This window comes from Protopterus annectens, chromosome 11.part0, assembly GCF_019279795.1.
Source record: "Protopterus annectens isolate FY-2018-M chromosome 11.part0, PAN1.0, whole genome shotgun sequence".
Classification (NCBI taxonomy): domain Eukaryota; kingdom Metazoa; phylum Chordata; order Ceratodontiformes; family Protopteridae; genus Protopterus; species Protopterus annectens.
This window is the reverse complement of record NC_056745.1, coordinates 1550736057-1550763754: the sequence shown is the minus strand read 5'-3', so window position 1 is coordinate 1550763754 and position 27698 is coordinate 1550736057. Positions and strand designations below refer to the sequence as shown.

The 27698-nt window shown below is 44.9% G+C and overlaps 1 protein-coding gene across 1 annotated transcript in view; it reads left to right on the top strand.

Moving 5' to 3' along the window:
- The window catches only part of TASOR2 (transcription activation suppressor family member 2), a 2454942-nt gene that overhangs the window by 436869 nt on the left and 1990375 nt on the right, over window positions 1-27698 (top strand). The window contains exons 7-8 of the mRNA XM_044088824.1: window positions 24875-25005; window positions 25103-25128. Coding sequence (XP_043944759.1) covers window positions 24875-25005; window positions 25103-25128 — 157 coding nt within the window. The remainder of the gene's footprint in view (window positions 1-24874; window positions 25006-25102; window positions 25129-27698) is intronic.

The following is a 27698-nucleotide window of genomic DNA, read 5'->3' as shown; positions in this document are numbered from 1 at the left end:
TTCATACCCTCTATGCAGACAAGCAATGATTTTGTGGGAGACTGCTCTCAGTTTACAGCTAAATCTTCAGGCAAGGTTTCTGCCAGGGACACAGAACTCCTTAACAGATGTGTTGAGCAGACAAATTATGGATCCCCACGAGTGGAAATTGGATCCTCATGTATTCCAAGAATTGACAGTGTTATGGGGAACTCCAGACATAGATCTGTTCGCTTCTCCACTAAATTACCAGCTGCCAAAGTTTTGCACAAAAAGGTTTCATCCCACAGCTTGGAAAGTGGATGCTCTCTCATTCAATTGGAGCAATCTTCACGTGTATGCCTTTCCACCACTGCCTCTCCTCCCAAAGGTACTCCTGAAGGTCAGACAGGACAAGCCAACCATGATTTTAATAGCTCCGGATTGGCCTCGACAGCACTGGTACCCATTACTAAGAAGTCTGGTTCGGGAGCCTCCATGGCCTTTGCCTTCGATTCCACACCTGCTGTGTCAGGAGAACAGTCATTTACTCAATGTCAAACTTCACTCTCTGCATCTAACAGCCTGGCGTATTCTGTTTTAAACCCTGGAGGGTCTCAGCTTCCACAACAAGTTTTGAATGTTATTTTGGAGGCCAGGCGGCCTAGTACAAGGAAGGTTTACGCAGATAAATGGAGGAGATTTTTAATTTGGAGTACAGCAAAGGGCTTTGATGTTTCTAGGCCTAATTTAAGTGTTGCTCTTCAATACCTTACTGAGTTATTGGACAAAGGTTTGTCCTTCTCCTCTATAAAGGTTCATGCTGCAGCAATTTCTGCTCACTATGACTGTGACCCACCATTATTTTCTCATCCTTTGTTTAAGCAATTCCTTAGAGGGGCAAAGAATATAAGACCCCCACGTAGAGCTCCTACTCCTCCTTGGGATCTCAATTTTGTGTTGGAGAAACTCACTCTACAACCTTTTGAGCCTGCAGCTACTGCCGAGTTGAAATATTTATCATGGAAGACTGCTTTTTGTTGGCCATTACCTCTGCGAGAAGGGTTTCTGAATTACAGGCCCTTATGGCGGTTGAGCCTTTCTTAATTTTCCACAAGGATAGGGTGTCTTTGCGTACTAACCCTTCCTTTATGCCTAAAGTGGTTTCTAGTGTGGCTTTAAACCAAACTATTCATTTGCCTACTTTTTATGCAAACCCCCAAAATAAAGGCAAGAAGATTTTGCACACTTTGGATATCCACAGACAGTTGCGATATTATTTGAGCAGAACTAAAGGGTTCAGGCAGTCTCAGCAGTTGTTTGTTTCATTTGCTTTGGGTTCTCAGGGCAAACCTGTTTCAAAACAAACTATTTCTAAGTGGATTGGTTTTTGTATTGCTTTCTGTTATTCCCATCCTGGTAAGGAGATTCCAGTTGGGATTAGGCCTCATTCCACTAGGGCTACTGCCACTTCTACAGCTTTTTAAGGGGTGGCTACTAAAGATATTTTGGAGGCAGCTACTTGGAGTTCAGTGCATACTTTCTCTAAGCATTACCACCTTCCACTTTACTCTAAATCTAGGGCTGGTTTTGCCACTGCAATTTTACAGGGCATTTTGGCAGCTCCTAATGCTTTATAGTTTTGCCATCCTCCCTTACCTCTGCTTTAGGATTCTACCCATATGTAAGGACTGCAGCAATGTGAGATGAAGAACATAGTACAGTTTTGTACCTACCATAAATGTAGATGTTCGAAGATCCACATTGGTGCAGTCCAATTTACCCTCCCTCCTTCCCCTCTGTAGTTAGAGGTGGATGTCCTTCATGGATGCATCTGCAGTCATAACAACTGGGTTGTCCTGTCGTCAGGCAGCCCTTCAGTCGGCCGGATTCCAAAGTCCGGGTCCGGCTTCGGCTGATGTTGCACTTCACCCGACGTCATCATTGTTGGTCTTCGGGTATAAAAGCATCAGCCGACGCCATTTTCTTCAGTCTTTCTTGCCGCGTGGCGCCCGAAGCAGAAGCTGTTTGCAAGTGCCGGTCGGTCGGATCCAGAGATTACTTCGAAGACTTCTAAAGCTAAGTACCCCGTTGGGGACTCTTTCTTGCCTCAGCCGATGTCAGAAAAAGTTAATAATTGTTTAACCTGTGGGAAACAAATACCTCATAAAGATTTCCACTCTTACTGCCTGCCTTGCTTAGGCCCAGCCCACGACGTAGCAGCCTGTTCGTCCTGTGCTTCTTTCAACCGACGAACGCTTAGACGTCGGTCGGAGTTTGCAGAACAGTTTTTCGGTTCTGATTTTGCGTACATTATGCCGCCGGATCCTCCGACCACGCATTCTGCCAAAACGCAAAGAAAAGACCGACACTCGCGGTCCACGGTTTCGCCGAAACCATGGTTAAGCAAATCATGAGTGTCTCGGTTTCGGCGAAACCGAAAACTGATCAAAATACAGCTGAATCTACCTCTACAACTGAGGTCCCTGCTAACACTCTTGAATCGGCCTCAGAAATTTTACCCACTACGGTGCTTACCACTGACTTATCAGACACCATTCCCTTGGATGTCTCTACCCCAGCACGTGGTGCTGCTAGGCCTCCAGCAGCCATGTCCATTAAGGCCTTCGCCAGGGCTAAAGCAGCCAAGACTACTAAAACAGTGCCTGTTAAACCCCCTCAACCAGGCCCTCTTCCAGTTCTCAAATGCTTACTTTGGCAGAAGATTTAATTTCATTAATTAGAGGATCTCAATCTCACCCAGACAGGGCCTCTCAGCCCCCAGAGAAGAGACCTAGGGCAGAGCCCCATGAGCCAGTGTCCTCTGATGATTCTGCTGATGAATCAGACATAACTGACCAGCCAGAGGCTCCTTTCTCCAATTTTGAAGATTCTGATGCTGAAGAATCCATTCCAGCTGCTTCCCCACCAGAAGAATTCTCCTTTGGGGAAACCTTGCATGCCATGCGAGAACAGTTCCAATGGCAGCAACAGGATTTTTCAGACTCCAGGAAAAGACTTAGGACCTTTTTGCACCTTCCACAGCACAGGCCCTTAGCTATACCTCCTGTTCTCTCTGTGGTGGATGATGCTTTCAATGATGTCTGCTCCGCTCCAGATTCTTTACCCCCAGCCCCTGCCAAACCAGACAGATTTTACAGGGTGCCAGATACTCATCACCACCTTTACAAGGCCCCTCTTGCAGACCCGAAAAACTATTTCCCAGGGTCCCAAGGCAGTAGCCGCGACCATAGCTAAAAACCCTGTTCCTTCTGAAAGGGAAGCAAGGTCATTAGACAGATGGGGTAAAAAGGTTTACACTTCAGCCACTCTCTCAGCTAGAGCTTTAAACTGTCAGTTTCACATGATACAATACCAAGAGTTTATGCTTGATCAGTTAACTAAAAAGCTAACCACTGATGAATCTCTTGTTAAGAAATATGTATTAGAAATGGTAAATAACATTCAGCAAGTTAGTAACCACTCTTTAAAATGTAGCTATGATGCACTGGAGGCTTCATTTAGATCAGCCATGACTGGCACTGTAATTAGAAGGCATGCATGGCTAAAGGAGCAAGCTTTACCGGATCATGTTAAATCTAAATTGCTAGATGCTCCTATGGATAAAACAAGTTTGTTTGGTACACCTGCCCAGCAGGTTATGAAGAAAATGGAAGAAAAGGCAAAATCAGTCCAGACAGTTAAAGATTTCTTGCAGGTTCAACCCCAAGGTTTAGCAGGAACTGGCCTGCCAAAATTGGTCCTTTCCTGACTCCACAAGACCTCAAAGGGGCAGGAATAGACGCTCCAGAGGCAGAAACCAATCCAGAGGAGGTGCCTACAGAGGACGACAGTGGCAAGGTAACAACAGAGGCACAGACTCAACACCTGCCACTACATCAACACAGCCACTGTGACTTAATCCTAAACCCGCCTACCAGGGAACAAATAGCAGCTCCTCTAGGCGGAAAGCTAACCTTATTTTCAAAAAACTGGCACCACATAACAAAGGACAAGTGGATTTTACGAACCATAGATCATGGTTACCGGTTCCACTTCCACACTTTACCAGACAAAAGAGGAATGCCAAATCTACCTCCAAATCAAAAGACAGAGGCTCTACAACAGATAATGGAGTTAGCAAACATGAGAGCTGTGGAGAAAGTGCCAACAGCAGAGCAAGGAAAGGGGTTCTACTCTAGACTATTCCTAGTTCCAAGAAAGGAAAAAAGTTGGAGACCAATTCTAGACCTGTCCACCCTGAATACTTACATCATTGTCCCAAAATTCAAAATGCTGACCCTACAGCAACTTCTTCCCATGCTGGGCAAGGAGTGTTGGCTGGTAACTCTAGATCTCAAGGAGGCATACCTGCACGTCCCCATTCGACCAATCTGCAGAAGATACCTCAGATTTCTTGCAGGATCAGAGCACTATCAATTCTCAGCATTGCCCTTTGGCTTATCTACTGCCCAGAGTATTCACAAAATGCCTGGCATCAGTAATCGCCCATTGCAGACTACAGGAATTCAAATTTATCCATACCTGGACGACTGCCTGATACAAGGAGACAACAAAAGCAAGCTGACAACAGATTTACAAAGGGTCATTTACTTGCTTCAAGCACTGGGATACACAGTCAATTTACAAAAGTCAAGACTGATACCATCCCAGACAAGGACTTTCCTGGGAGCGAATTGGACACAGTAAGACAAATGGCATTCCTAACTACAGAAAAACAAAAGAACTCCCTCTTTACTTCTTGGCACTAACAAAACTGAACAAGTTAACAGCAAGAAAGGTTCTGCAGGCCTTGGGTTTCATGGCATCATGCATAATCTTGGTTCCATTTGCCAGACTACATATGAGAAAACTACAGTGGTACCTAAAGAATTTATGGTCCCAACACAGACACAGCCTAGAAACGGAAATCCCACTAATACCATGCTTAAAACAGGAGTTCCTATGGTGGGCTCAGGCATGCCAGTCAAACCCAGGCCTGCCCTTTCGCAAGGGTCAAGCAAGCCAGACCATCACAACAGATGCTTCAGACCTAGGATGGGGGCGCATATGCTGGACAAATGCATGCAAGGATTGTGGACACAGGACCAACTTCACCTGCACATCAACCTAAAAGAAATGCTGGCAGTAAAACTGGCAATCCAAAAGTTCAGACCATTTCTCAAGGAGGACCACTTGATGATAAGGACAGACAACACCACAGTCATGTGGTACATCAACAAACAGGGAGGCACTCATTCTTACCCCTATGCAGAATGACTTTGAGTTGTGGACCCTGGCACTCAGCTACAACATCCAGTTACAGGCAATATTTGTGCCAGGAAAAGAAAACTCTCTAGCAGATATGTTAAGCAGGACCACATCGGATGTCCACGAATGGCAGCTGCACCGGAGTATCTTCAAGACCATCTCAAGAAATGGGGAATGCCTCAGATAGATCTATTCGCATCACCTTTCAATCACCAGCTCAAAAAATTCTGCACAAGGACATTCCACCCACTAGCATGGAAAGTGGATTCGCTCTCCTTCAGCTGGAAAGGCCTAACAGCATATGCATTCCCACCTCTTCCCTTGATACACAAAGTACTACTAAAAATCAAGGAGGAATGTCCAAGGATAATCCTGATAGCTCCAAACTGGCCAAGACAGCATTGGTACCCACTGCTGAGGAGCATGTCTCGGAACAATATGTGGCCAATACCCCTGATGCCTTTGATGCTAACTCAGAACAACTTCAGCATCATGCATCCAAACCTAAAAACGCTGCAACTGACTGCATGGAACATCACATAGCAGCTGCTAATATAGAACTTTCACAAAGAGTTAAAGACATTATTCTTGAAGCACGCAGGCCTTCAACTAGAAGGAATTATGCTGGGAAATGGAAAAGGTTTGTCATTTGGAGTTCTGAAAGAGGAAAAGATGTATCAAACATAGATATGCCTAACATTCTGGAGTATCTGGCCGAACTACTTCATTCAGGCCTGTCCTACTCCTCCATCAAGATTCATGCATCAGCTATTTCAGCAGAATACAGCCTTGATCCACCTGTTTATTCACACCCTTTGCTCAGGCAGTTCCTCAGAGGAATCAAGAATGTAAAACCTCCAAGGAAACCACCATTGCCAGCTTGGGACTTGAACTTTGTGCTAGAAAAATTGACACTATCACCTTTTGAACCAGCAGCAACAGCAGACCTTCAACACCTGTCATGGAAAACTGCTTTCCTACTGGCAATTACTTCAGCAAGGAGGGTTTCAGAACTACAGGCCTTAATGGCAGTGCAACCCTTTCTAATCTTCCACCAAGATAGAGTGTCCATGAGGACTAATCCTACATTTATGCCTAAGGTGGTATCCAGAGTGTCTTTAAACCAAGCAATCCACCTACCTACCTTCTTTCCCAACCCACAAAACAGAGGGAAAGAATACTGCATACCTTGGATGTACATAGACAGCTACGCTACTACTTGGACAGAACAAAAAATAGCAGAAAGACTGACCAACTTTTCGTAGCCTATGCAACAGGAAGGGAAGGAAAAGCTATTTCCAAACAGACAATCTCCAAATGGATAGGAAATTGCATACGATTCTGTTACTCCTTCCATGGAAAACCAATTCCACAGAACATAAGACCTCATTCTACAAGGGCAACAGCCACTACCACAGCCTTCTTACGAGGAGTGGCTACCAAAGACATTATTGAGGCGGCTACTTGGACCTCCGTGCATACATTTGCCAAGCATTATAATTTACCTCTATATTCCAGATCCCGAGCAGGGTTTGCCACTGCTGTTCTGCAAGGGATCCTAAACACACCATAATCTACTTTTATCCTCCTCCCTAGTTGGCTATGGTATTCTACCCAGTTGTTATGACTGCAGATGCATCCATGAAGGACATAGTACAGTTTTGTACCTACCATAAATGTAGATGTCCAAATTGGATAGCATCTGCAGTCAGGATTACCCTCCCTCCTTCCCTCTGTGGTACTCCTAGGGTGTTTACCCTTCTAATAGCTAGCTAGTGGGGGGATTTCTTTCATGGTGTATTTGTTTGTATTTATGTACATACATGCTTATTTTTGTGTTTACCTCTATCTTTTGGAAACATTGGCATCTATCCAAAATTTTTAGCCTTCTATAGGGCTTCTGGCATCTGGGGCAAGAAACACTGAAGAAAATGGCGTCGGCTGATGCTTTTATACCCGAAGACCAACAATGATGACGTCGGGTGAAGTGCGACATCAGCCGAAGCCGGACCCGGACTTTGGAATCCGGCCGACTGAAGGGCTGCCTGACGACAGGACAACCCAGTTGTTATGACTGCAGATGCTATCCAATTCGGACATCTACATTTATGGTAGGTACAAAACTGTACTTTGTGTGGTTTGGGTTGTAAATTTTGTAAATATGGTTAGTGCAGGGGTGGTTGGTTGTTCTTTGCTGTTTTTTGGCTTTGGCCTTTCTTTTTAGGGCCTTCTGACATCTGGGGCAAGAAAAGACTGAGGATATGACGTCGGTCATGCGCTTTTGTACCCTGACGTTCTGATGTCAGTTTTAAGCGCCTTGACCGACGTCAGCCTAATACTTTGGTATTCGGGCCGACCGAGGACAGCGGACTACCCCATATGTAAGGACTGCAGCAATGTGGATCTTCGAACATCTACATTTATGGTAGGTACAAAACTGTACTATTTTAGACTTCATTGGGACTCGCTTGGACACTATCTAAATTAAAGTTTGCCTCACTCCAGACAGGATACACAGTCTAAAGTTACACGTTCTGTACGTCCTTCAAGCCCAAGTTCCGACAGCAGAAACAGTACTGAGGCTGTTGGGGTCTATGGCAGCCATGATCAGTCTATTACCCTTAGCACACCTTCACATGCAGATTCTTCAGTAAACTGTTTTCGTTCAATGGCCCTTGTTAGATCTGCCATTGTCTCATCCCATTCGAATCTCCCAAGTGTGCAAGGACTCTCTTCGGTGGTGGATTCAGTCCCCAGATCAAGTCAGGGGGCATCCCTTTCTTCCATCCTTTCCCAAAACCACGGTGACCAGGGACACCTCCCAGCTAGGGTGGGGAAGCATTGCTTGGGAAAGACAGTCCAAAGCATGTGGTCCCCTTCCAAGACCAGTTTGCATATCAGCGTTCTGGAGATGAGGGTGGTTCTTCTTGCATTGCAGCCCCTTCTTCCTCTAGGGACAATTGAGATTCAGACAGACGATATACCAGACCACCGACATGTTAACAAACAAGGGGGAACCAGATCTTATCCCCTGTCATGAAGCCATGAGAGTGTGGGAATGGGAGATCTCCACCGGCCATTTTCTCGTGGCAACGCACATTCCAGTACGGTCCAACATTCTAGCAGGCAGGCTCAGCAGATCGATTCTGAGGCCTTACAAGTGGTCTCTGAATCCTTTGGAACAGATCTTTCTAAAGTGGGTTTATCCTTGCTGCGATCAATTCGCATATCCTTCCAATGCGAAATGCAGAGAATTATTCGCTCTAAACCCCCTCTCAGGGTGAAGCCCCCAGAGACTCACTGGTTCATGCTTGGCCTCCCAGTCTATTTTACACTTATCCTCCACTACCTCTCATTTCGAACTTTCTTCAGAAAGCTCACAGGCTAGGGAGCACTGTGATCCTCATCGCCCCATTCTGGCCTCGCCAAGTTTCGTTCCCCTCTCTATGGTCTCATCTAATAGTTCCACCATGGACGTTGGATCCAGTTCCGGATCTCATTTCTCATCCCTCAGGGATTCCTCACCCAGACCTGGACAGTCTGAAACTCATGGCTTGGCTGCTCCAGTTCCCATGATTATTAGGACTCCTGGTTTATCATCCCTAGTTAAGACTGTTTTGGTGGCGGCTCCAAATTCACAGTGTTAGAGTTTCTGGTGGGAATCTTTTAGCAGAGTGCCAGTTTCTCCGCAGTCAGAGTCCAACTGGCTGCTATTTTCAGTTTTCGTTTAGGGGAAAACACGTCTTCATTGGCCTCTTCTAAACTTTGCAAGACTTTCCTTAAAAGGTACCTTACTTCTTAGACCCCTCAGTGAAGGATCCTATGCCTCCATGGGACCTCATATTATGCAACTTCGATAGATTTACAGTATCCATCTTGGAAGACTGCTTTTTTGGTTGCCATTATATCTTCCAGGAGGGTGTCAGAACTTCAGGCACTATCCATCAAAGTTCCTTATATGATTTTTCATAAAGATAGTGTCTGCGTACTACCCCATCCTTTCTTCCCAAAGTAGCGTCAGAAGCCAATATCAATCAGACTGTCAATCTTTGTCTTTTTTCCAAATTTTCAGAATAAGGGGGAATATAAATTACATCTGCTGGATGTCCATAGGCAATTACAATTTTACTTGCACAGGACAAAAGTTTTTCGTAAATCTGATCAGTTGTTTGGGTTCCCTAAGAAATGTTTTGAATAAGAAACAATTTCTAAGGTGACAATTGCTCACTGGATTTCCCAATGCATTATTCAAGCATACTGTATTAAGGGAATTTCCCCTCTGGGTCAAATAAAAGCACATTCTACCAGATCTCTGACTACTTCATTTGCTTTTTGGTCCAGGGTTTTGCTGGATGCTATCTGTTCTGCAGCTACATGGTCCTCATCTCGTACCTTCATTTTACATTCTAAATTGAATATCGTATTCAGGAACAGGGCATCCTTTGGCTCCGCCGTGCTCCGGAATATCCTTCCATGAGGGCCACCCAGGTGCTTGGTAGCTCGGGACTCTGTCCCACAGGTTGAAGGCCAGCTACTTCAAATAAAGAAGTTATGTACTCACCATAACATTCCATCTGAGTAGTTGTACTTCATTTGTCTTCAACCATCTCCCGACCTTGTCACTTTTGTGCTGGCCATATATGGAAATGGATATCTCAGGGATGTCCTTGGTCATTCCTGGGCGCAGGAATTTTGGGTTGCTAGTAGTAGTAAGGTCTTATTGGGTCGGGTATGTGTTATCTGTTGGACAGCAAACTCGATCTGAGGGGAGGAAGGAGACAGAGGGTATTATGGGTAAGGGGAGGAGCTTGGAGCTTGGCTCAGATGCTGGTTATGTGGCCATGTCGGATCCAATACGGATCCGTAACCCACAGGTTGAAGACAAATGAAGTACAACTATTCAGATGGAACGTTATGGTGAGTACATAACTTTTTTCTTCATGTTTCACTGTTGCAGTCCTAACTGATGGGATTTCCTGTCGTGTAAGCTCTTGGCCTTCCTGACTACTAGAGAATTTCCTCCTCCTTATGAAGCCGGCAGACTCTCCTGACTGACGTCAAGACATCCGGGTATAAAGGAAGTCAACTGGCACCTTAACCTCAGTTCTTTCTTGCTGTCAGAGCCTGAAGGAGAGTGCTAGTCAGTGTGTCAGTTGATCCGCACCAGAGAAAGAAGACATCTAAACTTAAGTACTTTATTGGGGGGGCTTTTCTTATGTGTCTTGACTAATGTCAGAGAAAGTTAACCATTTCTGTTGTGTCAAGCAGATACTATACTGACATTTTTCAGTCTTTGTGTGTGACTTTTGTTTAGAGCTAGAATATGACATACCTGTTGGTTCTGTGCTTGCTTTAACAGTAGGATGCCCAATTGTAGGGCTGAGGTTTTAGCTAAGCACTTGAGTCATTGGAGACTTCTCATACAATGTCATCCACTGGTCTGGCGGAGGTTGATCTTCCCGGGCATAAGAAGGAAAAGTGTCCAAAGCATAGACTATTGGATGAACTTCATTTGTCCTCCAGCAGTCCACCCAGGCTTGTCATCATCGAAGAAGGCAAGATGCTTTTGCAGTCCCCTCCAACAAATGAGGCTGTGGAGCAGGCCTCTGTCAAGACCCATTCTTTTGGCTGTGTTACTATTAAAGTATATTGGTCTCATGAAGAGCTTAGCTTGTTGGATGGGTCTGAAGCCACTTTACAGGTTCCAACTTCTGAATGTTCACAGACTGTCGAAGGGGTGATGGAAGTCTCTCGTCAGGAGATCGCCTTAGTTCAGTGGTACTGAGATTTGGCTGTCTGTCTGCGTATCAGCCCTAGTGCTGATGTTGCCCTTAGGCTCAAGCTCACATAAAAAGTCTGCATCCAGCTTGGCCCAGATGATGCCTGCCAACAGTACTGGTTAGGTTAGCTGAGGATTTGATCACTGTAGTCATATCCAGGCATCTTTCTTTCTCAGGTTCTGCCCCTAAATCTTCTCCTGATAAAAGGAAAAGTAATATTTTCCCCAGGAGTCTTTTGCTTCCTTTGACTTTGAGTATGACAGTGATGAATTAACCTTTGAGGAAGGTCTCTCTATTGCTTCCTGTGGAGATTCAGGTTCTAATGAGAGCCTTGTCTCCACTTCCCTCCAAGGACATTTCTTTTAAGGAGATTCTGCACACCCTGCGATTACCCACAATCCAAGAAGAGGGTCAGGGAATTCCTTAAACTTCCTGAGTGTAAACCTTTTGCCATTTTTTAGTCTTACAGGTAGTGGACAGTGTTCTGCTGGATTCTTCTTTGCAGACAGATTCCCTCACCTCTGCCCCTCAGAAACCAGACAGGTTCTGCAGAGTTCTGAATTCCCATAGGCACCTTTTCAAGAACCCTGTAGCAGACCCTGCTGTGGTGACTCAGAGTCCTAAGAGAGCTAAAGCTAGTACTTCAAAAAATCCCCGGCCAACTGACAAAGAAGTGCCTTGGACAGGTTTGGAAGGAAAGTCTACAATTGTGCTACCTTGGTTATGATGGCCTTAAGTTGCTACTTTCATATAGTGAAGTATCAGGAGACTATATTAGACCAGATGAACCATAAATTGGTGAGGAGTGAAAATAAGAGCCTCTCCAAGGAACTACTAGACTTGTGCAACTCCTGCTCTCAAGTAGCAGTAGCTAAGCACTCCCCACACTGTGGCTGTGATGCTCTGGAAGCTTCCAGCAGGGCAGCAGCTAAATGATCAGCTTTTAGAAGACATGCCTGGCTGAGGAAGCAGTCCCTCTCTGAACATGTGAAATCCAGTCTTTGAATGCTGCCTTGGGCAAAGATTATCTTTTTGGTCCTAAGGCTGAAGCAGTACTTAAAAATATGGAAGATAAGGTCAAGTCCATGCAAGCTGTCAAGGACTTTCTTCAGGTTCAACCACCCTGCTTCATTCCAGCTATTCTACCAAACACTGGTACTTTACGGCCTCCCAATCTAAGCCAAGACATAGGAGACCTAGAAGGGACAGGAATCAAAGGCAGCGCCAACACCCTAAACAGTAGCAAGCAAATTCCAATAGGCTGTGGGGTCCCATCAACAGGGTCCCAGCATGATTCCACCATGACCCTACTTTTCCCTGCCTTCCGTAAGTTCCACCCCAACTCCCCTTCCCCCTAGTCTAGTAGGATGGCTGTCGTCCTTTTCAAAAAAAAATTGGATTCTCATTACCAGGGATCAGTGGGTACTGAAAATCATAAAAATAGGTTACAAACTTCAGTTCAAACAACCTCTAACTTGTTCAGGTTTCCCAGCTATTCCTATAGAAGAAGTACACAGAAGGTATGTACGCTGCAGAGCAGGTGTGAAGCATTATCGATTTTGTGCTCTGCCTTTTGGCTTGCCCTACTTATCTGCTGTACCCAGGCTATTCACAGAATGCCTAGACCCAGTGATAGCCTTCTGCAGGTCAAAGGCAACCCCCCACAAGCAGGATTGTGTTTCTGTGGGCTTTGTTGGACTACTCTATTCAGAAAGTCTCCCTTCCTCTAGACAAGGTTGGCTTTCTAACTTTGGTTTTCCAGAAACTCTTTCTGACTAACTCCTTCACTGCCAGAGAATTCCTCAGAGCCTTGGACTACATGGGTGTTGCATGCTTATGATCCTCCTTGCCAGACCCTACATGATGAAACTACAATTGTACTGCAGAAATGTGTGGTGCCAGTGCTCACAATCCTTCTTCCTCAATTCTGGGCCTTCCCTTCAGGATTATTCCTCAGAACCAAACTCTGACCACAAATGCCTCGGGCATAGCATGGAGGGAGGCTCACTACAGCAACTTAAAGAAACAGGACGGATGGACCTCCCAGTTTATAAACAAATGCATGAACTGAAAAGGACTGTTGGCAGTCTGAAATGGCCTAATTGCTTTCAAAGACCAATGGAAACCAGGTGTACTCCTAGAAAAGACAGACAATACCATGGTTATGTGGTACATAAGCAGGAGGACTTGCTCTTACCTTCTTTGTTGCCTTGCCATTGATCTCTGGGAAACTGCAAACTCCCTTAGTTTGCACATCCTAGCCCAGTGCCTAGCAACAGAAAGAAATCGCCTGGTGGATCACCTAAGCAGGAGTTTGTCAAATTCTCACGAGTGGCAAGTACATCGGGAGGTTTTCTCAACATAGTCAGAGGTAGACCTTTTTGCCACAAAAGAAAACTATCACTTGGAATACTTTTGCTCAAGGACCAAAATCAAGTCAGCCTGGAGGATGGATGCCTGGCTTTCTTTTTCCTTGGAAAGATCTGTTGTTCTTTATGTTTCATTGTTGCAGTCATTACATTTGGGTTATCTGCTTGATTTGTCGGCCTGATTAACAAAGTCTTGGGTCCTGCGTTGGTTGCTGTCCATTCTTCCATGATGTCAGGTCATCAGGGGTATAAAACATGCAGCCGACGACATTACATCAGTTTTTCTTGCTTTGCGGTGGCCCGAAGCAGAAGCAGTCCACAAGTGCCGGTTGGCCGACTCCTGAAGTTTTCTTTTTCGAATTTCAGAACCGAAGTCTTCAACTAAAGTTAAATACCCCATTGGGGAAAATTTTTCTTGCTCCTTACCAATGTCAGTAAAAGTTAATAATTGCATTACTTATGGAAAGCAAATACCTCATAAAGATTTTCATTCTTACTGTATTCCTTGCCTAGGCCCTGACCACAACATACCTTGCTGTTGGTTTTGTGCTGTATTTAATCAGCGCACTATCTGTCGTTGGTATATATTCGCCTCTAAATATTTTGGTACTCGGTTTAATTATCCAGAAATGTCGTTGGTTAGCCATCCGACTACGGGGATTCCGAAAAACTCAAAGATAAAGACAGAGACAGGCCGTTGAGGTCCAAAACTGCCGACGGCGCTTCTCCTAAGCCAGTTGCCAGTTCACCGGTACTCGGTGAGCCGCTTTCGCAGCCCCTGATACTCGCTACTTCTGATTCGCAGGCCTCTCTTGAGACCCATTCAGAGTCCGGTATGCCGCGAGATGCTTCAACTATGGAACCCGCGGATGTCTCTACCTTGGATGGGTCTGGAGCCGCTGTGCAGGCACCAGCTTCTGAGGGTCAGTTCAGACCTACGGACTTGAATATTAAACCGACGCCTCCTCCTTCACTTAGGCCTAAATCTCGAACCATGCCTAAAAGACCGACACCCGGGCCACATGTTCAGGCCTCTATGCCTAAAAAAAGAGTGGCTGAAGATCTAATAACTTTAATCAGGGGTAGCCAACCCCCCCCCCCCCCCCCCCCACACACACACACACCCCTTCTAAGAGGCCTAGGACTGAAGTTGTTTATGAATCTTCTGACCAGGATTCTGATTTTTCTGATTCTTCTGATGATCTGGATTTGCCCTTATCTACTTTAGAGGATTCTGATGCAGCGGACTGTATTCCCTCTGCTTCCCCTGCAGAGGATTTTTGTTTTGGTGAAACCTTGCATACTCTAAGGGAGCATTTCCATTGGGAAAGCCAGGATTTTTCTGATTGAAAAAAGAGGCTTAGGGATTTCTTACTCCTGCCTCAGCATAGGCCTTTAACTATTCCTACTGTACTAGACATTGTTGATGATACTTTTTTGGAATCTAGTTTGGCCCCTGATTCCTTGCCTCCTGCTCCCAGAAAACCTGACACACATTACAGGGTCCCTGAGTCACACAAGTTCCTTTTTAAAATTCCTATTGCGGATCCAGGGACTATTTCACAGGGGCCCAAGGGCATTAAGGCTTCTACTGCTAAAAATCCTACTCCTTCTGATAGAGACTCCAGGGAGCTGGATAGATGGGGGTAAGAAGGTTTGCACTTCTGCAACCTTGGCCATTAGGGCTTTAAACAGACAGTTTCATATGTTCATATGTTAAAAGTATCAGCAACATGTTATTGGATTGCTTAAACAGAAAATGATGTTGATTCCTGACTGTGTGGAAAATAAAGAATTACAGGATTTAATGCATTCTGCTGAACAGGTTGGAAAACGTTCTTTGCAATGTGGTTTTGATTTATTAGAGGCCTCTTGCAGGGCTGCTGTTACTGGGACTGAAGGCATGCTTGGCTTAAGGAGCAATATTTGCCTGATCATGTTAAAGCTAAATTGTTGGATGCTCCCTTAAATCAGGACCGTCTGTTTGGCAACAAGGCTGAGGAAGTTCTTAATAAGATGGAAGACCCAGATAAATCTATGCAAACTGTTAAAGATTTCTTACAAGTTCAGCCTCCTAGATTTAGTAGGCACTGGCTCTCTAAAAATTGGTCCTTTCCAGTCCCTTCCAGGTCTTCTCAAGCCAAACCCAGACACAGCAGAAACCCCAAGTTTCAGTCCCAGGGGACACACAGGACTAAGCAGTGGGGGGCCTCCACTTCCAAATCTGGGAATAATAAGACTCCCCTCTATGGTAAACTGTCTCAATGACTTCCTTTTAAAATTTCCAAGCACTTATCAACTGACTGTCCCTTTGGGGGGAAAGATTGCTCTTCATGCAAAGAACTGGGAGCTCATTACCCAGGACAAATGGGTTTTAAATATAGTGTCCCAGGGATACAGATTTCACTTCCACACGTTGCCAACACCAAGCGGCTGGCTGAACCTACCCCCAAATCAGTGGGTAGAGGTCCAAAAACAAGTACTTTCTCTCTTAACTTTGGGGGCTATTCAGTTGGTACCAGAAGAGAAAAAGGGACAAGGTTTCTACTCGAGACTTTTCCTGGTACACAGAAAAGACAATTCATGGCATCCTATCCTGGACCTGTCTACTCTAAACACCTTTTTGGAGATTCCAAAATTCAAGATGCTGACTCTTCACCAGTTGCTTCCTATGCTAGGCAAAGATGCCTGGTTGGCAACACTAGATTTAAAAGAAGTATACCTGCACATCCCAATCAGTGAATCTTGCAGAAGATACCTAAGCTTCAAAGCAAGCTACACGTGCTATCAGTTCTCTGCACTGCCCTTTGGCTTATCTACTGTGCCCAGGGTATTCACAAAGTGCCTAGCTCCAGTTATTGCATTTTGCAGGCAAAGAAATATTCAAAATATACCCATACCTGGACAATTGTCTAATTCAGGCAGAAAGCCAGGACATACTTTTGAATCATCTGGCCTTTGTACAAAGGGCTCTAACTTGTCTGGGGTACACCATAAACGAAAAAAAATCACACCTGGTACCCTGTCAACAAATTATATTCCTGAGAGCAAGCTTGAATACAACTTCCCAGATGGCTTGCCTCAGGTCATAGAAATAAATTAATTTGACAACCTACTTCAAAAAAGTGGCCACAGAAAGCTATCTGCAAGACAAATTCTGCAAGCCTTCTGGTTCATGGCCTCCTGCATTCTTCTAATTCCATATGCAAGACTGCATATGAGGAAACTACAGTGGTATCTAAAAAGCCTATGATGTCACCATTCTCAGGATCTAGAAGCAATGATTCCTATCATACATTGCCTACACCTAGAGTTCCTTTGGTGGGCAGAGGCCTGCCACGAAAACAAGGAACTACCTTTCACACCACCCCCTTTCGTCCAAACCCTATCAACAGATGCATCAGACTATGCATGGTGGCTCAACTAGCAGGGAAGTGCATTCAGGGCAAATGGAACCCAAGTCAAATGCACTTGTATATCAGTCAAAAAGATATGTTAGCTGTACAGAATGCTCTGACAGCCTTCAAGGACCACATTCTTCCAGGACAACTAATGGTAAAGACTGACAACACCACCGTTATGTGGTACATAAGCAAGCAGGGGGTACACATTCTTACCCCCTCTGCAGACTAGCCATGGTTTTGTGGAACGCAGCCTTGAGCTACCAAGTGCACCTACAAGCTCAATTCCTGCCAGGAAAATTAAATACACTGGCAGACGGACTAAGCAGAAACCTCATGGACCCACACGAGTGGAAACTGGAACCAAGGACTTTAACATGTTGACAAGCAAGTGGGGGAGCCCAGATATAGACCTGTTTGCCTCTACCCAGAACTATCAATTGGACAGATTTTGCACAAGGACTCCCCACAAACAAGCCTAGAAAATGGATGCCCTGTCCTTCAGCTGGAAAACCCTATCAGTCTATGCCTTCCCCCCTCTGCCTCTGCTCTCCAAAGTACTACTAAAAATCAAACAGGATAAACCAATGATGATTTTGATTGCTCTAGACTGGCCACGCCAACACTGGTACCCCCTCCTGTGCAGTGTGTCACGGTCATCTCCATGGCACCTGCCTTATACTCCTTCCCTGTTGTCTTAGCAGGAGAACCAGATTCTGCACCCTCAGCTTCTATCACTGAACCTTGCAGCCTGGCTAATTACCTAATCTCTCCTTTACCATCCCTCAGTAAACCTGTGATGGATATCATTTTAGAGGCAAGGAGGCCTAGTACTAGAAAATCTTATGCTGAAAAATGGAAAAGATTCTGTGCCTGGAACCATTCTCAAGGGATGAGGACAGCAGCGCCCAGTTTACTTCAGATATTACAATACTTAACTGAGATGCTTCCCAAGGGCCTGCCTTTTTCCTCCATTAAAATCCACGCCTCAGCCATTTCAGCTCATTGTAACACAGAACCTCCCCTCTTCTCTCATCCATTGCTCAAGCAGTTCCTCAAAGGGGCCAAAATTTTGAGAACACCCAGGAGAGCTCCAACCCCAGCCCGGGACCTTAACTTTGTTTTGGAGAAACTCACTCTACCTCCTTTCGAGCCAGCTGCTACTCCATACTTAAAATTTCTTTCTTGGAAAACAGCTTTCCTTTTAGCAATCACTTCAGCTAGAAGGGTATCTGAATTACAGGCCCTTATGGCAGTGGAGCCTTTCATCATCTTTCATGTGGACAGGGTGCCCCTCAGAACCAATCTTTCCTTCATGCCCAAGGTTGCATACAGTGTGGCTCTTATTCAGTCCATTCATTTGCCAACCTTCTTTCCCAATCCACAGAACAAAGGGGAACGGATACTGCATTCCTTAGATGTGCACAGACAACTTAGATTCTACTTGGACAGGACTAAACCTCAAAGGAAATCTGAACAACTGCTGGTGGCATTTGCTGCAGGGGCAGAGGCGAAGGCTATTTCAAAGCAAACCATTTCTAAATGGATAGGCCATTGCATTAATTTCTGCTATAAGCACCATGGAAAAACCTATCCCCCAGGGGATCAGACCTCACTCCACCAGGGCTGCATCTACCTCTACAGCCTTTCTCAGAGGCATCCCTACCAGGGACATCCTAGAAGCTGCTACCTGGAGTTCTGTACATACTTTTACCAAGCATTGTCATTTGCCAATTTTCTCTAAATCCAGAGCTGGCTTTGCCACTGCAGTCTTGCAGGGCCTTATAGCTGGCCCTAATGCTATCTAAATTTTGCCTCCTCAACCATAGCTTTGGGAATCTACCCAAATGTAATGACTGTAACAGTGAAACACGAAGAACATAGTACAGTTGTGTACACTTACCATAAATGTAGATGTTCGAGTGTGTTCACTGGTGTTCTTCATATTTCACTGTTGCAGTCATTACATTTGGGTAATCTGCTGGCAGGTTGCCCTCAGTCGGCCTGATTAACAAAGTCTTGGGCCCTGCGTCGGTTGCTGTCCCTTCTTCCATGACGTCAGGTCGTCAGGGGTATAAAACATGCAGCTGACGCCATTACATCAGTCTTTCTTGCCGTGCAGTGCCCAAAGCAGAAGCAGTTCACAAATGCCGGTTGGCCGACTCCTGAAATTTTCATTTTCGAGTTTCAGAACCGAAGTCTTCAATTAAAGCTAAGTACCCCCATTGGGGAAACTTTTTCTTGCTCCTTAGCGATGTCAGTAAAAGTTAATAATTGCATTACTTGTGGAAAGCAAATACCTCATAAAGATTTTCATTTCTACTTTATTCCTTGCCTAGGCCCTGACCACAATGTACTTTGCTGTCGGTTTTGTGCTTTAATCAGCGCACTATCCGTCGTTTGTATAATTTCGCCTCTAAATATTTCGATTCTCAGTTTAATTATCCATCTACCGGGATTCCGAAAAAAACTCAAAGATAAAGACAGAGACAGGCCGCCGAGGTCCAAAACTGCTGATGACACTTCTCCTAAGCCACTCGCCAGTTCACCAGCACTCAGTGAGGCGCTTTCGCAGCCCCTGATACCCGCTACTTCTGATTCGCAGGCTTCAACTGAGACCCATTCGGAGTCCTGTATGCTGCGAGATGCTTCAACTATGGAACCCGCGGATGTCTCTACCTTAGTTGGGTCTGGAGCCACTGTGCAGGCATCAGTTTCTGAGGGTGTATTCAGGCCTATGGACTTGCGTATTAAACCGACGCCTCCTTCTTCACTTAGGCCTAAATCTCGAACCATGCCTAAAAAAACGATGCCCAGGCCACATGCTCAGTTCTCTATGCCTAAAAAACAAATAAGAATGGCTGAAGATCTAATAACTCTAATCAGGGGTAGCTAACCCCCCCCCCCCTCTTCTAAGAGGCCTAGGACTGAAGTTGATCCTTTTGATGATCTGGATTTGCCCTTATCTACTTATGAGTATTCTGATGCAGAGGACTCTTCCCTCTGCTTCCCCTCAAGAGGATTTTTCTTTTGGTGAAACCTTGCATACTCTGAGGGAGCATTTCCACTGTGAAGGCCAGGATTTTTCTGATTCAAAAAAGAGGATTTTCTTACTCCTGCCTCAGCATAGGTCTTTAGCTATCCCTCCTGTACTAGACATTGTTGATGGTTTTTCGGAGTCTAGTTTGGCTCCTGATTCCTTGCCTCCTGCTCCCAGAAAACCTGACAGATACTACAGGGTCCCTGAGTCACACAAGTTCTTAAAAATCCTATTGCAGATCCAGAGACTTTCTCAGGGGCCCAAGGGCATTAAGGCTTCTACTGCTAAAAATCCTGCACCTTCTGATAGAAACTCCAGGGCACTGGATAGATGAGGTAAGAAGGTTTACATGTCTGCAACCTTGGCAATCAGGGCTTTAAACTGCCAGTTTCATATGTTAAAGTATCAGCAACTTGTTATTGGATTGCTTAAACAGAAAATGATGTTGATTCTTGATTGTGTGGAAAATAAAGAATTACAGGATTTAATGCATTCTGCTGAACAGGTTGGAAAACATACTTTGCAATGTGGTTTTAATTCATTAGAGGCCTCTTGCAGGGCTGCTGTTACTGGGTCTGTGCTCAGAAGGCATGCTTGGCTTAAGGAGCAATCTTTACCTGATCATGTTAAAGCTAAATTGTTGGATGCTCCCTTAAATCAGGACCACCTGTTTGGCAACAAGGCTGAGGAAGTTCTTAAAAAGATGGAAGATAAAGCTAAATCTATGCAAACTGTTAAAGATTTCTTACAAGTTCAGCCTCCTAGATTTAGTCGGCACTGGCCCTCTAAAAATTGGACCTTTCCAACCCCTTCCAGGTCTGCTCAAGCCAAACCCAGACACAGCAGAAACCCCAAGTTTCAGTCCCAGGGGACACACAGGACTAAGCAGTGAGGGGCCTCCACTTCCAAATCTAGGAGTAATAAGACTCCCCCGTATGGTAAACTGTCTCAATGACTTCCTTTTAAAATTTCCAAGCACTTATCAACTGACTGCCCCTTTGGGGGGCAAGATTGCTCTTATGCAAAGAACTGGGAGCTCATTACCCAGGACAAATGGGTTTTAAATATAGTGTCCCAGGGATACAGATTTCACTTACACACGTTGCCATCACCAAACGGGTGGCTGGACCTACCCCCAAATCAGTGGGCAGAGGCCCAAAAACAAGTACTTTCTCTCTTAAGCATGGGGGCTATTCAGTTGGTACCAGAAGAGCAAAAGGGACAAGGTTTCTACTTGAGACTTTTCCTGGTACCCAGAAAAGACAATTCATGGGGTCCTATCCTGGACCTGTCTACTCTAAACACCTTTTTGGAGATTCCAAAATTCAAGATGCTGACTCTTCACCGGTTGCTTCCTATGCTAGGCAAAGATGCCTGGTTGGCAACACTAGATTTAAAAGAAGCATACGTGCACATCCCAATCTGGGAATCTTGCAGAAGATACCTTCACTTCAAAGCAGGCTACACGCACACCATCAGTTCTCTGCACTGCCCTTTGACTTATCTGCTGCCCCCAGGGTATTCACAAAGTGCCTAGCTTCAATTATTGCATTTTGCAGGCAAAGAAATATTCAAATATACCCATACCTGGATGATTGTCTAATTCGGGCAGAAAGCCAGGACATACTTCTGAATCATCTGGCCCTTTGTACAAAGGGTTCTAACCTGTCTGGGGTACACCATAAACGAAAAGAAGTCACACCTTGGTACCCTGTCCACAAATTATATTCTTGGGAGAAACCTTGAATATAACTTCCCAGATGGCTTACATCACGCCATAGAAATAAATTCATTTGACAACCTACTTCAAAAAAGTGGCCACAGAAACTGTGCTATCTGCAAGACAAATTCTGCAAGCCTTGGGGTTCATGGCCTCCTGCATTCTTTTAATTCCATATGCAAGACTGCATATGAGGAAACTACAGTGATATCTAAAAAGCCTATGGTGTTCCCATGATCTTGAAGCAATGATTTCTATCATACCTTACCTACTCCTAGAGTTCCTTCGGTGGGCAGAGGCCTGCCACCAAAACAAGGGACTACCTTTCACACCACCTCCTGCCAACCAAACCCTAACAGACGCATCAGACTATGCATGGAGGGCTCACCTGGCAGGGAAGTTCATTCAGGGCAAATGGAACCCAAGTCAAATGCGCCTGCGTATCAGTCAGAAAGAAATGTTAGCTGTACAGAATGCTCTGACAGCCTTTAAGGACCACATTCTTCCAGGACAACTAATGGTAAAGACGGACACCACCACTGTTGTGTGGTACATAAACAAGCAGGGGTGTACACATTGTAACCCCCTCTGCAGACTAGCCATGGCATTGTGGAACACAGCCTTGAGCTACCATGTGCACCTACAAGCTCAATTCCTGCCAGCAAAATTAAATACACTGGCAGACAGACTAAGCAGAAAACTCATGGACCCACACGAGTGGAAACTGGAACCAAGGATTTTCAGAATGTTGACAAGAAAATGGGGGAGCCCAGATATAGACCTATTTGCCTCTCCCCATAACTACCAATTGGACAAATGTTGCACAAGGACTCCTCACAAACAAGTCTGGAAAGTGGATGCTCTGTCCTTCAGCTGGAAAAACCTATCAGTCTATGCCCCCCCCCCCCCTCTGCCTCTGCTCTCCAGAGTACTACTAAAAATCAAACAGTACAAATCAAGGATGATTTTGATTACTCCAGACTGGCCACGCCAACACTGGTACCCCCTCCTGCGCAGTGTGTCATGTTATCCACATGACACTTGCCTCAGACTCCTTCCCTGTTTTCCCTGCAGGAGAACCAGATTCTGCTCCCTCAGCTTCTAACACTGAACCTTGCAGCCCGGCTAATTACCTAATCTCTCCTTTACCATCCCTCAGTAAACCTGTGATGGATATCATTTTAGAGGCAAGGAGGCCCAGCACTAGAAAATCTTATGCTGAAAAATGGAAAAGATTCTGTGCCTGGAACCAATCTCAAGGGATGAGCACAACAACGCCCAATTTACCTCAGATTTTACAGTACTTAACTGAGATGCTTCACAAAGGGCCTGTCTTTTTCCTCCATTAAAATCTGCGCCTCAGTCATTTCAGCTCATTATAACACAGAACCTCCCCTCTTCTCTCATCCACTGCTCAAGCAGTTCCTCAGAGGGGCCAAAATTTTGAGACCACCCAGGAGAGCTCCAACCCCTGCCTGGGACCTTAACTTTGTTTTGGAATAACTCACTCTACCTCCTTTCGAGCCAGCTGCTACTACGGACTTAAATTTCTTTCTTGGAAAACAGCTTTCCTTTTAGCAATCACTTCAGCTAGAAGGGTATCTGAATTACAAGCCCTCATGGCAGTGGAGTCTTTCATCATCTTTCATGTGGACAGGGTGTCCCTCAGACCAAATCCATCCTTCATGCCCAAGGTGATATCCAGTGTGGCTCTTAATCAGTCCATTCATTAGCCAACCTTCTTTCCCAGTCTACAGAACAAAGGGGAACGGATACTGCATTCCTTAGATGTGCACAGACAACTTTGATTCTACTTGGACAGGACTAAACCTCAAAGGAAATCTGAACAACTGCTGGTGGCATTTGCTGCACGGGCAAAGGGGAAGGCTATTTCAAAGCAAACCATTTCTAAATGGATGGGCCATTGCATTAATTTCTGCTATAAGCACCATGGCAATCCTATCCCCCCGGGGATCAGACCTCACTCCACCAGGGCTGCATCTACCTCTACAGCCTTTTTCAGAGGCATCCCTACCAGGGACATCCTAGAAGCTGCTACCTGGAGTTCTGTACATACTTTCACCAAGCATTATCTTTTGACAATTTTCTCTAAATCCAGAGCTGGCTTTGCCACTGCAGTCTTGCAGGGGCTTATAGCTGCTCCTAATGCTGTTTAAATTCCTCCTCCCAGCCATAGCTTTGGGAATCTACTCAAATGTAGTGACTGTAACAGTGAAACACGAAGAACATAGTACAGTTGTGTACACTTATATAAATGTAGATGTTCGAATGTATTCACTGTTGCAGTCCTGGTTACCCTCCCTCCAACCCCCTAACTTCTTTTGGTTATACCTCTACTTTCCTTTATTATGCTTAAAAGCTTTTTGATGTATTTGCTTTTTTGTTGGAGGTATATCATTGTACTTTTATATTTAATTGCTTCCTTTGCTTCCCATTAGGGGGGCACCTGACATCTGGAGCAAGAAAAACTGATGTAATGGCGTCGGCTGCATGTTTTATACCCCTGACGACCTGACGGCATGGAAGAAGGGACAGCAACCGACACAGGACCCAAGACTTTGTTAATCAGGCCGACTGAGGGCTACCTGCAAGCAGATAACCCAAATGTAATGACTGCAACTGTGAATACACTCGAACATCTACATTTATGGTAAGTGTACACAACTGTACTTTCTTCCAGGAGGTCAGCTGCATTTGTCGTCTTAGCATTTGCCCACCAACCCTGTAAATCAAACAGTTGTGAAATACTGTTGGTTAATAACATCCTCACCTGGATACCAGGTCTTTCCCACCTTTGTTAGGACCGTATTCAGAATTTTGTCTATTCTGATATATTCCTGTACAATGTGATATCCACGTTATGTATTTTATGTTACCAGATGCTGGTATTTATTTTACTTAAGAAGAAGAAGATGTGTTTTATTATCAAACCATCTATTTCATTAAGTATTCTTTGTGATGTAGTAAATTTTCTTTCCTTTAATTACAACTGCAACCAGTAAATGTCACATGTGAGATCCTTTAACAAAATTGTTATTGAATTAAGATCTCTAGACATAGTTGCTAATGTGAGGGGATAACTTGCAAAGTTTACCTTGATCAAGTAAGTTATTTACCAGGTGTCATGCTTTCATCAACAGAGTTGTCTGCTTTTCATAACCTATTCACATCTCACAGTCTTAAGCACTAAAGTAAACTGTTAGAAGTTGGGACTGTAGTAAGATAGGTATCCTTGGAGGTAGGCAGAATTTTCTTTTTGCCTGCCTTCTGTTTTGTGCTTTTTGATGAAATGTTTTCTGATTTCTCCCACCTAGTTTTATGTGTATGAACTGAAACATGGAAATGCTGCTGCTCAGTACCCCCGACAGATATACCCCACTGTAATTGTGACATTTCAGTACAACGAACCCAAGTGCATTGTATCCAAGTCAGAGGTCAAAAGCAAGTAAGCATTTTCATATTCTCATCTTTTATCTTTTCTTCTCCATTGGGTGAAAGGTTGTTTAAATGTGATGTTTTTTCCCCCTTTTTTTCTTCTTTAGGAGGAAGACCATTCTAGGAAATCAAGGTATGAAACTGGTGTCCAGTGATTTTGTTTTCGTATTGATTACTGTGTATGAAATACTGTGGTTTTTTTTTGGGTGGGGGTGGAGCTCACGGGCATGTGCATGTAAATGCATAATGTTATGTTGTCCATCTCGCCTTCCTTCTTCTTGCCTTCCTTCTTTCTGGTTGGGTTCGGAGCTGATCTGTGCTCCGACTCGGCCACTTCTAAAGTTTGAAGAGTCCTTACTGGCTCGAGGCTAGCCCCTCATCCCATCATGCATAGCGGTAGCTACCCAGATCTTGTTTACCGCTTGCAGCATCGAGATTGTCTTCTGCTGGCTCAGGCTAGGTAGTGAATTTTTTTCTGTAAAAATTGCTATTTATTCTGTCAAAATTGCTATTTGTTTAGGCTAAATCTGCTTGGAGTTTAGAGTTTCCCCTTTTTATCTCCCCGTCCTCGTTACAGTTGTTGTTTGCTGTTCTCAGGCCATCGTTTCTCTCAAGCCTTTTTTCTGTATGTTGTCAGCGGCCCCTTCTTTTCTTGAAGGTTGTTGTCTTGTCCTTTTCCCCTCTTTGCTACTTAGGGAGAAGCCGCTTTAGTTAGAGGCTTTCTCTCTTTGGGAGCAGTAGCCATTTAACTTAGAGGCTACCCTCTCCTCTTCTTTCCCTCTTTTCTTTATAAAAAACAAAACAAAAAAAACTTTATTGTTGTTTCCCTCTTTGTGTTTATGATGTCTAAAGAACCTACAAAGCAGTCAGGATTTAAGAAATGCGACTCGTGTTGCCAAAAAATATCCCTTACGGATAGGCACACGAGTTGTGTTTATTGTTTAGGTGCGGTCCACCTGCAGGACTCATGCTCTGTCATGCCTTTAGTGCACGGGTTTTGCAGGAGAGGTGCAACAAACTGATATTGAGAGGGTTATTGAAACCTCAGGTTGAGTTTGCATCGGATACTCAGCCTTCTAAAAAATGTGATGACAAACTGGCATCTTCGTCGGCTCCACCTTCAGTGCTGACAAAATCAAAATCTTCTGACCGTTTGGACCGGATTGTTGGCTCCAAAGAGTCCTCTTCTCCGGCAACTCCATCTGTGGCTTCGGAGCCATCCCAGACTCAAAAAAAGATCAAGATCTCCTTCTTTGGACCCAGTGAGATCTGTGCCTCAATCTCCACTTTTGCAGTCAGTGGCAGGTAGTCACCAGTCCTCTGCTCACTCCTGTCGATCATCCAGGAGTTTAACAGATGATGATATGGAGAGAATGGTGAAGAGGCTGCTCAAAACACGGGTATTTGCTCAGTTGTTGTCGGGCCCAGTCCAGAAGGAATTGGCGTCGTTATCCGATCCAGTCGCTGTCTCTATTCCTCCTCCAACTGCTTCTAGATGTTCTTCATCTCACATTGCTGCAGTCATAACCTGTGGGTAGTCCGCTGTCATCGGTCGGCCCGAATACCAAAGTGTTAGACTGGCGTCGGTCATGGTCGCTTAGATCTGACGTCAGTACGCCATGGTATTAAAGCGCATGACCGACGTCATATCCTCAGTCTTTCTTGCCGCATGGTCCGAAGCAGAAGCAGCGTTTGCAAGTGCCGTTCGGCGTTCTGAAATTTTCGGATTCTGAGTTTCAGACCAGAAACCAAGTTGGGCTAAGTACCCCGTTGGGGAATATTTTTGTTTTTTCTTGCCTCAGTTAATTCCGGATGTCAGAAAAAGTGAATAATTGTATTTCTTGTGGGAAACAGATACCGCATAGGGATTACCACTCTCTCTGTATTCCTTGTTTGGGGCCTGAGCACGGCGTGAGTCGGTGTCGCTTTGTGCTAGATTTAATAAGCGCACCATTAAGCGTAGGTTAGATTGCGCTAGGCTTGTCTTGAGCGGTGCAATTACAATATGCCGTCGGATCCTCCGGCGCCGCTACCGCTAAGAAGCGCAAGGAAAAATCGTTAAAGTCCAAGCAGGATGAGTCGTCCGTTCCAGACGCCGGTTCTTTAGAAACTACGGTGGAATCTGTGGATCCAGCCGAGGTTTCAGCTGAGTCTCAGGGGGAGCCGTTAATTTTGCAAGATGTGGCCTCTCAGGAGTCTGGTCAGGCTGAGGGGGCCTCTCAGGTTGCTGTACTCCCTTCTTTGCATAAGGTGGTTAGGCCTTCCCCTTCTGTCTCTAAGGTACCTTCCAAGGTCAGGCCTGGTTTGTCTTCCTCTGGTGTCAGTCCTAGTTCTGCAAGTTCTGTACCTAAAAAACATATGCTTAAAATGGCAGAAGATTTGATTTCCTTAATTAGGGGTTCTATGCCCCCTCCAGATAAGAGGCCTAGGGTGGAGCCAGAGGTGGAAAGTTTGGAACATGCTTCAGATTACTCAGAGTTTTCGGCTGAAGACATTCAGGATTTTCCTCCTTATTCTGATTCAGACGCAGAGGATTCCAGTCCTTCTGCTTCTCCTCCAGAGGATTTTTCTTTTTCAGAAACCCTGCATTCTATGAGGGAGCATTTTAAATGGGAAGGTCAGGATTTCTCAGATTCCCGAAAGAGGCTTAGGGAATTTTTGTTTTTACCACAACATCGGCCCTTGGCTATACCCCCTGTTTTG